The sequence below is a fragment of the Piliocolobus tephrosceles genome, chromosome 9, assembly GCF_002776525.5.
Source record: "Piliocolobus tephrosceles isolate RC106 chromosome 9, ASM277652v3, whole genome shotgun sequence".
NCBI lineage: Eukaryota > Metazoa > Chordata > Mammalia > Primates > Cercopithecidae > Piliocolobus > Piliocolobus tephrosceles.
In genome coordinates this window covers 23,002,555-23,018,895 of record NC_045442.1, presented here as the reverse complement: position 1 = coordinate 23,018,895, position 16,341 = coordinate 23,002,555, and the positions used below count along the sequence as shown (strand labels likewise).

Below are 16,341 nucleotides of genomic sequence, written 5' to 3'. Positions count from 1 at the left end.
TGTTGCAATTATACAGATCTGCCTAGATTTATAGCAGATGGCAGAGTAGAAACAGTTCCGGAGGGAATTAACACATATGAAAACAAATTTTCGAGCATGGACAAATCCCTCCGGGGTTGTCCTGCGAGTGGGCAGTTCAGAATCAGCTTGGGGCGTGCTAAGATTGTAAATGTTCCTAGGGAGAGCTATAACAAAGGGACAGCAGGGACTCTGTGCACAGAATTCCAACAGTCGCCAGCATTCCATGTGTTCCAGAACTGGCACACCGCGCGCGGTCCGCTTTTTTAAACAGTGCGGAATCACGTGGCCGACGGCCCGCAGCGCTACTGGCCCTCGGAGTCTCCCACTCGGCTTTGGCGCGGAACCTTTCCCCCTCGTGGACGCGACCATTGGCCCCGCGCTCGGAGGGGGTACGGACCAACCTTACGGTCATGGCTTCTCCGAGTGAAGCTTTTGACTAAGTCTCAGGAAAGCATTAGCTACAGAATTCTATATTCAAATGAAATCCATCAAACAACGCTGTGGAAGACTGGTTTTGCCTAAAAGAAACAGCAGACCTGAACTTGACTCCTCCTACGCCCTGTGAGGGCTGCAAGGTGGTTCCTTCCGAGGCGCGGACTCCGCCTCCACGAGAGCCGCCATTTTGTTTGGCTGGAGGGGAGCGAGCGGCGCTTTGGGGGAGGGGTCGCGTAGGCGCCTCACCTGACTCTGCAGCCGCGCGGTTGCTGCTCCGGGGCAAGTCTCCTTCCAGGCCAGGGGCCCGGAATCATGTACATAAAGCAGGTAAGGCCTTCGCGTCCTTCCACCCAGTCATGGGCCGGTAGGGACCGCTCCTTGAGGCGGGAGTGTTGCGGCGCCACCCGCAGCCTTTCCCCTCTCCTCACAGGCTGGACCAGGGCTGGGCGGGGACTGTGGCTGCGGGGTCGCGGAGAATTGGGGTGCTCCTCTGCAGCCCGGGCCTCCCCGCTAGCGCGGGTCTGGGTGAGGCAGGATCTCCGAGAGGTGTGGAAGGGCGGGCGGGCGGGCCGCTGGGTGGGACTGGGCCTTCCCGGGCGGCCCGAGAGCTGGCGGGGGCACCGCGCCGGGGCGGCCGCGGGCGGTAAGGGCTGTGTGGTCCTGCACGGGTGGCCTCGCACGGGTCATGTGTGTGCGATGTGTGGAAACGTGGCCTCCCCGGCCCTGGGGGCACAGGCTGGGGTGTCAGCTGTCACTGCGGGGGGCCGTTCCTCTCCCGGATTAACCCATGAAGTGAGCGGGACCCTCCTGCTTGCAGGATGCGGAGCGCCGCCTCCCTCGGTTGTTTACTTCTGTCAAAATGGTCTTCCCGCGCGGGAGTCCACCACAAAGATGAGCCCAGGCACACGGCCTTGGAGACGGTTTTCTGTTGGATCTGTCGGCCTCTGAGCACTGCTTTGGAACGTGGGCTCTTTCTGGCTGGCCGGTGACTGAAAGCAGCACTCGGTGGTCTTGGAGTCAGGAGAGCTGGGGCCGGTTGGCCTGCTGGATAGACTTGGTATTGTATTGCAGTGTTTAGTGTTCCAGTTAGGCTCACACAGTGTTCTTGATTTTGAAAGATCCTTAACAGGTTGACAGCTATAACGCCTAAAAAAAATAAAACCCAGCAGCATTGCACTGGCAAAGATTACCGATGAATGGACTTTTTTTTTTTTTTTTTTAGCAGATTTTTAATCACCACTTTCCAAAATGAATTTTTCTTATATGAAATTGCAGGTTTTCTATATTGCATTAAATGAGAAACAAGAAAGAAATTCAAGAAAAAAAGGTTAATGTATTGTTTTTGGGGGGGGTGAGTTCTCAAAAATGTTTTTTATTTACTAGGTGATTATCCAGGGTTTTCGAAGTTACAGAGATCAAACAATTGTAGATCCCTTCAGTTCAAAACATAATGTGATTGGTAAGTGTTCTTGGTTTACTCGGTCATATTTATAGTCTAGAGAGATAACGTAAATTCTGTCGATTTGTGTCTTGGCTTAAGGAGACAGGAATTGTCTTTGAATATTAAGTAAAGTTATGTATATTTTTCTGCGTGAAATAACTTTTCTGTCTTATTGCACTGATGAATTGCTTATTTTTATAAACTTAAAATGTTTGGATAAGACACTCATAAGTTACCCATTTTTTATCTGGGTAGCCTTGTATGTATGTGTAAGAGTGTTTTAAAGCATTTGCGCTCTTCTGTTCTTGTTATATATCTTAAAATGCTGGCGGTTGCCTTATTTCAGAGACAAGACAGTTTTTATTCACAAAGTAGATCCCAGGATTTCCCCCCCGCCCCCCCCCCCTCCAATTCAGTGTCTCTAAGGACAGACCATGTAGCTAGATTGGAAGAGCATAAACTTTAGAGCATAACAGAATGGGGTTCCAATCCCAGTTGTAGGGGGGTGGGGGGTTGGGGGAGGGGATAGCATTAGGAGAAATACCTAATAGAGATGTCGAGTTGATGGGTGCAGCACACCAACATGGCACATGTATACACCTATGTAACAAATCTGCATGTTGTGCACATGTACCCTAGTATAATAATAATTAAAAAAAAAAATCCGAGTTTTATGTTCTTTTTGAGACTTTGAGAAGTTTCAGTTTTCTTGTTTGTAAACCTGTCTCAGAGCTGTTGGGAAGATTAAATGAGAAACCTTATGTAAGTGTGAGGATAAAGGGCTAATGGTGATTGCCATTAACAATATGTAGTCATTATAGATGGCTCAGGTTGTAGTGTCCATTTTGCTGATACAGCTAACAAAAATGTTTTCTGACATTCTGCTGAGTATTTTACAGGATAGATGAAAGGAGTGCTTCTGGACACCAGAAAACCAGACTGCTATTGATGCAGTTTTGCTGTACAGAGTCCAGACTAAGCGGTATATTAGTTTGCTAAGGCAGCCATAACAAAATACCATAGACTGGTGGCTTAAACAAGATATTTTTTTTTCTCACAGTCTGGAGGTCAGACATCCATGATCAGGATACCTGCATGGTTAGGTTCTGGTGAGGCGCTCTTCCTGGCTTACAGACAGCTGCTCTCTTGCTGTGTGCTCACACGGCCCCATCCTCATGTCCTCATTTAACCATAATCATCTTCCAGGGGCCCCCATGTCCAAATACTATCACATTTGGGTTTAAGGTGTCAGTTGTTTCAGGGGAGCACAATTCAGTCTGTGGCACGCAGGTGAGATTCATATTAGTAATGTTTCCAGAAGACCCTTAGAGAATCATACTTTATTTTGTATAAAATTATAAAATTGAAGTCAAGTTTTTTTGCCCTCGATTTATCAATAGCAGCCTTGTAGTTGGAAATAAAGAAGACATACTTTTTTTCCCGCTTGTGTTCTATCTACTGAAGTCATTTAATTGAATTGACATGCCATAGGGTGGCTTAATTGTACTGGGGTTTTGTTTACATACAAGTACTTTCTGATTTTTTTCATCAGTCGGGAAATCTTTAGAAATGTAGAAAAATAAGAATTACTAGATTTCTATTTTCTTTAATTTGCACCTTAAAATAAGTATCTTAATATTTCATTTGTGTGATTTTATAAATCATCTGTAAAATAATTTATTAGCTAGAATGATTACATTTTATCTATAAGGTCCATCAAATACCATTGTTTTAGCTATTATCAGTTAGCTGTTTTACTACTGTGATTGCAGCATTAGATTTGTTAATAGTCACTGTTACAAAGGAAAATGGTTTTGTTTAAAACGAATGAACCCAAGATAACTACTGATTAAACATGTTTTAAAACCAGGCACGTTAGTAATGTAAGAAAGACCAAAAGTAGTTATGTACTGAGATTTGCCTTAAAAATATCTGGTGAAAGCATACCACTTTGATTGATGAATGATGTTGACTATTAAAAAATATCTCTTGTACTGATGTTGGGTATATGCATCAAACATGTATCTTTTTAGGGATTTTTTCCCCCTAACCTTTTAACAAAAGAAATACATGTTAGTTATAGAACGTTATGGAAAAGCTAAAAGGAAGAAAATTAAGATAAACTATAATCCTTTTACCCAGAGGTAACCATTCTTTGTTTTTTACTGCACACCATGATTCTTCAGAGATAACCATTCTTAATAATGTCTATACTTGTGGTTAGTCCTGGTTTCCTAGAAAACAGCACAGACAGGCTTAGCTGCTAAGGCTTTAATGGGAGGTGCAGTTTGAGGGCGAGAATGAAGAGAAAAGCTGGTCACAGAGTTCTAAAGAAGACACAGGTGGTTTGCAGTCATGTTGAATAACTTACAGACTTTGTTGACCCACCATGCCTGAGAAAGGTCAGATGATAGAGGAATGGATTTGGATTCGGACAAGGATTTGTTTGCTGGCACCTGTCTTTCATTGGTCAAAGTTTTCTACATCCGGCAGTAATGCTTGCAAACTTTTGGATTGTGGTGCCCTGGGAACTAACACCCGGAAGTAGTCAGGGAGTTATAGCCTCCTTTCCATCTTCACAATTCAGGAGTACCTGAATGTACTCCCAAGGTAGCTTGAATCCACCAGAGGTATTAGTAGACTGAGCCTCTCCATTGATTGGCAGCCAAGGCCTGGGTTGAGAAAGATGAATCTGGGGCCACATATAAACTGTGTTTACCTCAATTTGTTTTTAGTCTTTGTATACATCTGTAAGTAAGCCTTTTTAAATAAAAATGGGTTCATCATATAATTTATTGGTAATTGTTATTCTCCTTCAGGATAAATCTTGAAATATCTTTCTTTATTAAATATTCAGCATCCTTTAAAATTGCTATGTAGTGTTCCACTCTATAGGTAGGAGTAATTCTTACAAAGAAATTCTTAAAATTTCAGTTATTTATAGATGGATTATGGTTTGAAATATTTATTCATTTAATGATAAATTGTCATCTTAAACTTTTATTTAGAAATAGTTTCAAATTTACAGAAAAATTGCCCCAATAAGAACTGTACAGAGACTACTCATAAACCCTTTACCTAGATTCACCTATTGTTAACATTTTCCCACTTGCTATATCATTTCCACTGTCTACACACTTTTTTCCTAGAGTAAGTTATTTATACCGCAGTCCTTTATCTCTGACTTTAATGTGTACTTTCTAAGAGGAGGGATAGTCTCTTTCATAATCAAAGTACAGTTTACAACTTAAGTAAATTTAATACATAGTAAAAATCTGTCCATTTTCCAGTTATGTTGACTGACCTAGAAATGTTCTTGATAGCATTTTCCCCCCTCCAGTACAGGATCTAATTTAGGAGCAGGTGTTGCATAGTTGTCATGCTTCTTTAGTCTCCTTTAATCTGGATCATTTCCACAGCTTTTGTCTTTTATAACATTGTTATTTTTGAGACTTAAGACATAAGTGACGTTGTGTCCCTTTCAGGATATCACATCTGGAGGCACATGAGGTCTGACTCTTAATATTACTTTTGATCACCCAGTCAAGGTCTAATGTTTCCACTGTGTAGGTATTATTTTTCCCTTGCAACTAATAAGTAATATAGGCAGATGCTTTTGGACCATGTAAATCTTGTGCTCCTTTTCAAACTTTGTGCCTACATTTAGCATCTGTTGATGACCCTTGCCTTTATTCTGATGGTCACAAAATGATTTTTCATTTCCAGATCTCCTTTCACATTTACAACTTGGCATTTGGTAATTTTCCTCCTTCCTTACCTACTTATTTATCTTTTTATTATTGGTATGGATGCATGGATTATTCCCCCCACCAATGATTTATAATTTATTTAGTCATTTTGGTGCTCAGATTACCCTTAGATTTAGCTACTGAAAGCCCCCTTCAAGCTGGCTCCTACGTCTGTCATACGCATTTTTTAAAAAAGTGTGTCCTTTCTGGCATGACATGATCTTTTTGGGATTTACTTTGCATTAAAGGTGGTAACTGTGTGGTTAATTTGCTCAGAATATTTCTGGCTCAAGATTGAGAAGACTGACGTAGTTATTTATGAGTCTTAACACTGAAAATTTCACTAAACAAATATACTTACTTAAAAGGATTTGATATCCTTTTAAATATTGAATTGCTTATATTTGAATTTTGTTAGTCAAAAAGTACCTTAAAATTATTTATACTTTTGTGGTTCTGTGAGACTACACATGATAATATAGGGTTGATTGTAAACATGAGAACACTGTAAGGATTCTAAATGATTGTTTTAGAATGTTAGCAATATATGACTCTTTCAATTGTTAAACATATATATAGTTAAAATAGAATTATATATCCGTTGTAATATGATAAATTATAAGAGCCAGGTAGTATATTTAGCTACTCCTATTCATTGTAAGCTATTGGGTAAGAGGAAAAGGATCAACTGTGAAATATCTTTAAAGAAAAAACTGTTAGAAGTCTGTACAAAATTGAATTCATTTGGTGATTATGGTTGTTTTATTGGTTTCTTTTATTCACGGTTGTTTAATTCCAGATGTTAAGATGTATTAGAAAATTGGATTTTAAAAATTTTGAGTATTTTTAAAAAGGTAAACAGTTTTAATTTTATTGGTTTTTATGTAAAATAACTGGTACTTTTTGAAATTTTCCAGTGGGCAGAAATGGATCTGGAAAAAGTAACTTTTTTTATGGTAGGTATTGTTTTTTGAATTGTAAATATATTAAGACCTGGGTATCTTAGGGTAGTTTGTTAGAATCATTAATTTTCTGAGGTTATGTATGCATGAAACCCAAGAAATACTTTATATGGGATTGCAGCTTAGTGTAGAGGGTTTAGAATGTACAGATCTGAATTCTGCTTTATACCCAGTGACTGATTAGCTGTGTGAGACTTGGCAAAACACGTAGCCTCTCAAATTGTTCTTTTCACTTTAAAAATGGAGATTTTTGGATGTTTGCCCTGTCTACCTTAGATGGTTTGTAAGAATGGAATGCAATAGTAAGTATGAAAATGCTTTTTAAACTTGAATGTAATATATAAATGTTATAAATGCATATTTTAAATGTATGTAAATGCGGTAGAATAGTTGATAGTATTGTTTTGGAAAATGGTTCATCTTTCTTATTTCACCTTTTAAAAAACGTTTTCTAAACCAGTCATCTTTGTAAAGAATGAAGAGGTATAAAAAACTTGAAACTGAACAGACTGTTGTCAGTTTAGAGATAGTAAGTAGAGCTTTGAAAATTCTCTCTAAAGATAAATTGCATTTAAGTATAAATAGCAATGCCTCTGTTAACAAATCCTTTGAGGAGAAAAACATTTTAACAAAATTAGACTGTCAAGGAGTAAGTTGAAAAATATGAACTTTTTAGTTGGGTAATGCTTGAGGGAAAGGAGCATTTAGTGGACTGGCTTAGTAAGAGTAAAGGTTCTGTCCCTTCTGTGCACATGAATCTGAAAGGCACTCTGTAGCCTGTATATCCTGTTATGGTTGTAATTTGGCAATGATGAGAGTGGACTGAAGTGGAAGTATTTGAGAATCTTCAGGGTTGAGGGCAGTGTGAAGTCTCCTCACCCCCACCTGTGTCCACAGCACACACATTAATGTTTATGCCCGTACTTGCTGATGCGGGCACCGCCCCCGCCCCCCCCCCCCCAAACACACAATGCCAGAGGTCTCTTGGGTGGACTGGGACAAGAACAGCTGAGTAAAAGAGTTCCACTTCCTAGGCAGGGTGGTCCAGTTAGGTATTCTATATGGAAGAAGGAATGGCCCCTTCTTACAGAGCTCAGTATAGTATAAAAAGTGTAGTAGAAGTTGGGCATCTCAAACATTTCCTTGTATTTCCTTAGTTTTATTTATTTTGGTAAAGTATCCACTTAAGCATATTCTCATACATTCTGTTTTGTTAAAAAAGATTTTAACTCATATCATTTATGTCTAGTGGGGAAAAAAGCACATACAGTGTTAATCTAATCTGGTCAGTGTGCACTTTGGGCCAGAAGTATACCTTAGTTTTGCTTGTCTTTTTTCATGTATCTCAGTGCTTTCTCTTTATTTTCTTTCTTTAAATGTTTCAATGAAAACTCAGTATTTTTCTTATATCACTTCCTACCTGATTAGTCTTATGTGCAGGCACGTTTTCTGCGTTTCCTTTTGTCTATATGAAACATAATTTATTTGCATTGTCTGTTACCAGACACACTATATTCTACTGAGGTGTGGGAAGTTATGAATAAGTTATAAACACTTTTTTAGGGTATACTAATAGTTGTTTTTGTATTTCCAGCAATTCAGTTTGTTCTCAGCGATGAGTTTAGTCATCTTCGTCCGGAACAGCGGTTGGCTTTATTGCATGTGAGTGAGACTGCTTTAAGACATTATTGATATTAAATGTATTTTAAAAATAAATTTTCCATGCTGGTTAAAAAAGCATTTGTTCAAGTTTCAGATTCTTTGTGAACCAGACACAATCTATCTCATAAGTGTGTTACTCTGCTGTGAAATTTATCTTAACATGTTAATGCCAGATAAAAACCCAATTTTTATACAGTGGTTAGGAGAAAATTACAGGATTTGCCTATAGATATGTCCTCCATATAAATTTCTTAAAGGAGACGTGATATATCTCCTAAGTGTTTTATTCTGCTATGAAATTTAGCCTAACATGTTAATGCCAGATAAAGGCCTAATTTTTATACGATGTTTAGGAGAAAATTATAGGATTTACCTACAGGTGGGTATGTCTTCCATATAAATTTCTTTAAGGATGTGATCTGCAAAGCCTTAAAAGCAGGTTTGCTGAGGAGAAAGAGGAGTTTGAGATTGGAGATTAGGAACTTTAAGATGCAGAACCAAAAATTGGGAGCATAGAGAAACAACCATTGCAGACTAAACAACATACAAGTTGTTTGTTGTTTTAGCCATGTTTGTACTTAGATAGTAAACATCATTTTCCAGTATGAAAAACAGTAGAGATATTCTGCAACTTACAGTGGGGTTATGTCCTGATAAACCCATCATAAACTGAAAATACCGTAAGTCAAAAATGGACATTAACCTACAGTTGAGCAAAATGATCTAATACAAAGTCTGTTTTATAATAAAGTGTTGAATCTCTCGTATAATTTATTGAATACTGTGCTGAAAGTAAAAAAAAAAAAAAAAAAATGATTTTATGGGTACTCAAATTATGGTTTCTATTGATGGTAAATTGCTTTCACACCGTTGTTAAGTTGAACCATCATAAGTCGGGGACCACCTGTTTATTTACAGTAATGTGAGTTAGAATATTTTATTAAATGGGTCCTTTTGTAATTCATAAGCACGATGATTGGGTTTTCGTGTTCATGTGAGTCATGCCTCCCTCAAACCTTGTTAGGATGTTTGAGAAAAAATATGAGTAATGGACTAAAGGAATTTTAGGATAGAAAATCGTGAAAGACTACAAAAAATGATATAATTAATCCTTCTGGTTTGAATATTGCTTATTAAAGACTAGAAAATGAAATTCCTCAATATATCTTAACAGTGTTTCTCACACATAGGAAGTTGTTTTGTTTATCTCTTGTCTGTCTTTTCCCCTTGTTTAGTTTGAATTTGTAGCCCAGTAATCAGAATTCATTTCCCATAGAAAACTTTTTAGGTTTTTCAGATTGGCATTAAAATAACCTCTTTGGTACAGTTCTTCATTGATTTTACTGCATAGTAACAGTTTCTATAATCTGGAAGGTATCTGGACTTGGTACCATAGTTTTTGTGTTACAGATTGGTTTAAATGTGACACGTTAAATGTGTGTATTTCTATAATAGATTTAAAACTGTAGAATGTCTCAAATTTTTTTAAAAAACAGACTTTTGGTAATTATCCCATGATTTATTAGGATTTCTTTGCAGCATTAAAATGAGACTGTAAAAGTCTCATGATGTGCTAGGTATTAGCAAATAGATAGGATTAAATGGCCCCAGTCTTGCAGTTTAATAAAGTGGTCTGTAGAATCAAATTTAAGGATATCTAACTTTGACATGTCTTGCATAATTCTTATTTTTTATTTAGAATCAAAAACTATTTGGTTGAGAATTTTTGTTACCCTAATCTAACATCTCTGATGTTTTGGCAAGAGGAATATATACTATCTCTCTCAGGATATCCCCAAAGTTTGTATCCCTCTTGCCAAAACAGCAGAGACATTAGTGTGTGTGTATATATATGAGTCTAGTAGAAATTTTTCTCCATTGAATCAGACTTGTTATTATGCCCTAGACGTTAAGAATCCTTTAAAGGGCATGAATATACTACTTAAGTGGCAAATTTCTCACTTTTTTCATTTTTAGGAAGGTACTGGTCCTCGTGTTATTTCTGCTTTTGTGGAGATTATTTTTGATAATTCAGACAACCGGTTACCAGTAAGTAACTTTTTTTTTTTTAAAGTAATGTTGAGAATTTAATTGGAGTAGCTAATCTTCTTCATACTTTGAAACTTTTTAAGCTTTTATAATTTGTTATAATTACAGTTTATATACTGATTTTATCTTAAAATTACAGTGAATACTCTGTTAACAAATGGGAATGTACAAGTTGTTGTGAAAAGTGTCTTGGTTAAGAGTATTGAGTATTCGTAGTATTATCTTTAGTGAGATAATTGAAATTTTAAAATAAATAGTTACGATCAAGGACTTTAAAATGGCCTTATTTAAAAAGTTTTCTCCTTCACTATTAAACTTTGGGCTTTTATATTTTTTCTTAGATCGATAAAGAGGAAGTTTCACTTCGAAGAGTTATTGGTGCCAAAAAGGATCAGTATTTCTTAGACAAGAAGATGGTCACGTAAGCATTTTTCTTTTTTAAAAAAAAAAAATTAATGTGTACTTAAATAGAGATGGCGTGTTGCTATGTTGGCCAGGTTGGTATCGAACTCTTGGCCTCAAATGATCCACCTTGGTCTCCTAAAGTGCTGGGATTACAGACGTGAGCCACCACGCCCAGCCAGCATTTTTCTTTCTTCTTTTTCCTAATATGGAGTTTCGCTCTGTTGCCCAGGCTGGAGTGCAGTGGTGCAATCTCGGCTCGCAGCAACCTCCTCCTCCCGGGTTCAAGCTATTCTCCTGCCTCAGCCTCCTGAGTAGCTAGGATTGCAGGCACGCACCACCACACCTGGCTAATTTTTGTATTCTTAGTAGAGATGGGGTTTCACCATGTTGGCAGGCTGGTCTTGAACTCTTGACCTTGTGATCTGCCTGCCTTGGCCTCCCAAAGTGCTGGGATTATAGGCATGAGCCACTGCCCAGCCGCATTTTTCTTTATGATTTCCTTACAAAAGAGTAAAAGTATTATTTTACCTGCTTCATACATGGGGAATATTTGCTTCATCTTTGACAAATCAATATAGAGGATAAACGTAAGAATCAGAAAGTTCTGAGGATGATACAGTTGGTTTAATTACTGATCTGCCCTCCCTAATGCTATCAACCCAGGGGCTAGTCTACTCATTGCTTAGTGGTGCTTTAAAATTACCTGAAAGTAATTTCATTGTTTGTCAACAGGAAAAATGATGTGATGAACCTCCTTGAAAGCGCTGGTTTTTCTCGAAGCAATCCTTATTATATTGTTAAACAAGGAAAGGTAAAACAATTGTATGTCCTTTTTTAATAGAATTTGTTTTCTGAGTAATTCTTGAGTGATGAATTTGGTTTATTGCTTCGAGTGGTTAAGCTGAAGCAAAAATGGCCATATCTTTTGCATGGCCATAAAGTACTAAATAGGTCTGTCCATTGCATGTTGAGATGGAAGTATTTCAGCATATTAAGTGGATCTTGTTTTCTTAGTGACTGGTTTTACTTACTGAGGTGAAAGTATGGGAAGACATTATTGGCTTATGAAAGTTGCAATAATTAAGAATATTGTAGGAATTCTATAAAAATCACATTTGAAAAACTTTCTAAAATTAATATTTTGTGTTACCTAGTTATTTATCACAATTAAAATACTGAAAAGCTAACATTACCAGAAATCTGCTATTTTGCTACATGTTGTTTTCCCTAATAGGGATTGTGTTTTTTTACATTTTTTCAGCAGCCAAACTACATACTTTTTTAGCTGATTGTTCTGCTCTCTTCTCATATACTTTCACTTTTTTTGGACTAGGGAAAATTCTGAGAATATTCACTTATTTTATACTGTAGGTTTTTTTTTTTTTTGGTATGTATTGGAAAGTTAGCATTCAGAAGAAGTGATTAGGAAGAATATGGAGTTTCAGTTTTAGAAAATGTGGTACTGGAAGAACAAGTTTTTTTTTCCGATTTTACTATTTGTGGGAGGCATTTTTTTAAACGGAGGCTGATTTGAAAGAGCACTTTTCTGAGATCCCTCTGCTCTCAATGTAGGCCCTTTTACTTCATTTCAGTTTCTGCCCCTGTGCCATCCTTGATTGCCTCATCTAAAAGCATTGCCGTCTCCCCAACCCTATGTGCTTTATTTCCTTAATCTGTTTTGTTTTTCTTCGTAACACTTATACTGTTAATACTTATTTTCTGTCTTTTTCCACTAGAATGTAAGCTCCAGGAGGGCGGGACCTTTTCTGCTTTGTTTGCTCTTTTCCAGTGCCCAGCAGTGGCAAATATGTTGTAGCCATTTGATAAATAATATTTAAGTGAGTAAATTGCTTGAACGAATATGTATAATTGGAGCGCACAATAATGAGGATCTGAAGGATGATTCTTTGATGTAGATACTTTTGATAGACCGTATTTTCTTAGAGATAATTTCAATTTTTTAATGCAGTGGTATCATTTTTGATGTTTAGGGATACTTGTTATATATTAAGTTGCACAGCACTTAAGTTGTACCATTCTCTCTATATTTATTTAAAGCATACCATTTTGTCATATCGTTAGCCTTCTGTATCTGTGGGTTCCACATATGCAAATTCAACCAACCATGGATCAAAAATATTTAAAATAAATAAAATTTTAAAACAGTTCAATAAATAATACAAATTTAAAACTACAGTATAACTGTTTACATAGCATTTATATTGTGTTATAATTTAGAGATTAAAGTGTATGGAAGGATGTGCATAGGTTTTATGCAAATACTATGCCATTTTATATAAGGGACTTGAGCATTCTTGGATTTTGGTATCTGCAGGGGGTCCTAGAACCAATTCCCCATGGAAAGTGGGGGAGAATTGTACTTTTAGTATATTATTATAGCTTAAAAAAAAAGTGTAGTCAGTGATGGTTTCCCCTTACAAAATACTTTGTTTTTTGAGAATGGAGCTCATCTCTTATACCTTATCATATTGACTGAGAAAAAGATAGTGGTGTGAGATAACTCCTTCACTTGTTAGCCCTATTTCATAAAGGAGAATTATGAACGTAACAGTTGTATTTGGATTTTATTTGGTAAATTTCATTTAAGTAAAGGAAACATAGATATGTAGGCATATGTGCTATACAAATGACATTAGGCAAATCATAATCTATTTAAAACTTGGCATGTCCCAAATTCAAAAGTCTGAAATACAAAATGCTCCACAGTCTGAAACCTTTTGAATGTGGATGTAACATTCAAAGGAAATGCTTATTGGAACAATGTGGATTTCAAATTTTTGGATTTGGGTTGCTCAGCTGGTAAGTATAAATGCAAATACTCCAAAACCCGAAAAAATATACAATCTGTAACACTTGTGGTTTTTAACGCTTTTGCATAAGGGATACCCAGCCTTCATGTGTGTTAAAAACCTTTCAACGTGGAGTTCTTGTTCTTAAATGGAGGCTACAGCTATATAATGATTATGTTTCTAAAAATTTTAGATCAACCAGATGGCAACAGCACCAGATTCTCAGAGATTAAAGCTATTAAGAGAAGTAGCTGGTACTAGAGTGTATGATGAACGAAAGGAAGAAAGCATCTCCTTAATGAAAGAAACAGGTAAAATAAATGTGTTTCTGCCTTTTTTGTTGTTGTTGCAAATTACTGTTTTTGTGACAGAGTAGCTCCATGATAGGAATATTTAACCTGTCTCCCAGGTTCAAGTGATTGTTCTGCCTCAGGCTCCCCAAGTAGCTGGGATTACAGGTGCCCACCACCACACCCAGTTAATATTTGTATTTTTAGTAGAGACAGGGTTTCACCGTGTTGTCCAGGCTGATCTCGAACTCCTGACTTCAGGTGATCCGCCTGCCTTGGCCTCTCAAAGTGCTGGGATTACTCATATGAGCTACCGCGCCCAGCCGGCACACTGACTTTTTAAAAGGAAGCTTAAACTGAGGCCCTTACTATATGTTATAAAAGAACCAGTGTCACCATGTGTAAATTTGTTCTCTGTTGCTTTTCATAATGAAGGATCTGAACCCATTTATGCCTAGCATTCCATTATTGGAATCCTAAGCTTGTGGGTGTTACCTATATCTACTGCCCAAGGTCATTGCCAGGGTCTGATTTTTCACAGAAAAAAATTTGCAACCTCCAGCATAAATGGGTTGCTATTTTAGTATTTTAAATTTGGTTACCACATTACATCAAAGAAATAATGCTACAGTTCTTAAGAATAATTTAATTCAAGATATATTGAAGAAGTGATTACATAAAAATTTTATTCAATTCTTCCATCTCTCTCCTCATTTTTTTTAAGAGGGCAAACGGGAAAAAATCAATGAGTTGTTAAAATACATTGAAGAGAGATTACATACTTTAGAGGAAGAAAAGGAAGAACTAGCTCAGTATCAGAAGTGGGATAAAATGAGACGAGCCCTGGAATATACCATTTACAATCAGGAACTTAACGAGACTCGTGCTAAACTTGATGAGGTAAAATATTTGCCTTTGACACTTAAAATCAGATTAATTTTGTTTTTATGAATTTGTTAAACTCAAGGCGTAATTACACTTTTCGGTGATTTTAAATAGAAACTTAACCTCTCAATGAATTTATTAGTCAGCAAGTTTTTTCTTTTAGTTTAAGGAAAATAGCCACGTGGTCGTTGCTATATAGTATTATCTGAAATATAATCAGATGGTATTATTTGGCAGACAAGATGAGAGGAAGACCATTTTGAAGGTTTCTTGTAGTTTTAGAATGTGTTTTGTAATTAGTATTGTTGACATTTTATACAAAAATTTAGGTAGTGCTTCAGTTTTCTAGTTAAAAATCATTTTTAAAATTTTTGTAAAAAATTTGGCTACTTTTGGTTTATTTTCATATAAAAATTTTTATTAGATGTTATGAAATATTTAGTAAATACAAAAATGAGTTAGATATAACTTGTTTTTTTTCTTAGCTTTCTGCTAAGCGAGAGACTAGTGGAGAAAAATCCAGACAATTAAGAGATGCTCAACAGGATGCAAGAGATAAAATGGAGGTAAGATTCTAAACAAAGTTCATGTAAACTTACTTTTTTCTTCTGAGACAGGGTCTTGTTCTGTCATCCAGGCTGGAGTGCATGGTGCCATCATGACTCATTGTAGCCTTGACTTCCCAGACTCAGGTGATCCTCTTGCCTCAGCTTCTCAAATAGCTGGGAGCACAGGTGTGTACCACCACACCTGTCTAGTTTTTAAATGTATTGTAGAGACAAGGTCTTTCCATGTTGCCCAGGCTGGTCACGAACTCCTGGGCTCAAGTGATCCTTCTGCCTCAGCTTCCTGAATTTTTTTTTTTTTTTTAAAGACAGGGTCTCACTCCATTGCACAGGCTGGAGTGTAGTGGCGAGATCACAGCTCACTGCAGCCTTGATCTCTCAAGCCCAAGTGATCCTCCCACTTCAGCCTCTTAATTTTTTTATTTTTTGAAGAGATGGAATCTCACTATGTTGCCTAGACTGGTTTTAAACTCCTGGGCTCAAGGATTCCTCCCATCTGGGCCTCCCAAAGTGCTTAAATTACACGTGTGATCAACCATGTCCAGCCATCGTATAGTTTTTGACCATAGTAAACCCTTTTGTACCAGAATTACGGAATGATTACCACAAGGGGGAGTTAGAGGAATTGAATATTGAAGAGTAGTACTAAATGTTAAGTGAAAGAGAATTAATGGTGTCACAATTCTGCTGTTGTACTTCTAATTGCCTGACTTATTTTCTGTTTAATACTTTTGAATAGGATATTGAACGCCAAGTTAGAGAATTGAAAACAAAAATTTCAGCTATGAAAGAAGAAAAAGAACAGCTTAGTGCTGAAAGACAAGAACAAATTAAGCAGAGGACTAAGTTGGAGCTTAAAGCCAAGGATTTACAAGATGAACTAGCAGGCAATAGTGAACAAAGGGTAAGTTAAAATGCTAAAAATGAAAGACATGAATGTTCAGGTGAGTAGGAACTGCAGAAGATAGTCCTTTCTGTGACTGGTATATGCTGGAATTTTTTTTTAACCTTTACTATGTTAACGTAATTTGTACTCAAGTAACAACTTAGTACTGTCCCTTTGTTT

The 16,341-nt window shown here is 37.0% G+C and overlaps 1 protein-coding gene and 1 non-coding gene across 2 annotated transcripts in view; both read left to right on the top strand.

Annotated features, from left to right (window-relative positions):
* The first annotated feature begins 626 nt into the window (after positions 1-626).
* SMC3 (structural maintenance of chromosomes 3) overlaps positions 627-16,341 on the top strand; it is a 36,234-nt gene continuing 20,519 nt past the window's right edge. The window contains exons 1-11 of the mRNA XM_023206598.2: positions 627-783; positions 1,840-1,915; positions 6,564-6,602; positions 8,203-8,270; positions 10,248-10,319; positions 10,661-10,740; positions 11,457-11,535; positions 13,728-13,845; positions 14,549-14,724; positions 15,195-15,275; positions 16,015-16,179. Coding sequence (XP_023062366.1) covers positions 769-783; positions 1,840-1,915; positions 6,564-6,602; positions 8,203-8,270; positions 10,248-10,319; positions 10,661-10,740; positions 11,457-11,535; positions 13,728-13,845; positions 14,549-14,724; positions 15,195-15,275; positions 16,015-16,179 — 969 coding nt within the window. The 5' untranslated portion in view covers positions 627-768. The remainder of the gene's footprint in view (positions 784-1,839; positions 1,916-6,563; positions 6,603-8,202; positions 8,271-10,247; positions 10,320-10,660; positions 10,741-11,456; positions 11,536-13,727; positions 13,846-14,548; positions 14,725-15,194; positions 15,276-16,014; positions 16,180-16,341) is intronic.
* Positions 9,219-9,317, top strand: LOC111538958. Its single transcript, XR_002730525.2, has one exon. It is a non-coding gene; the product is annotated as a small nucleolar RNA U13 (small nucleolar RNA).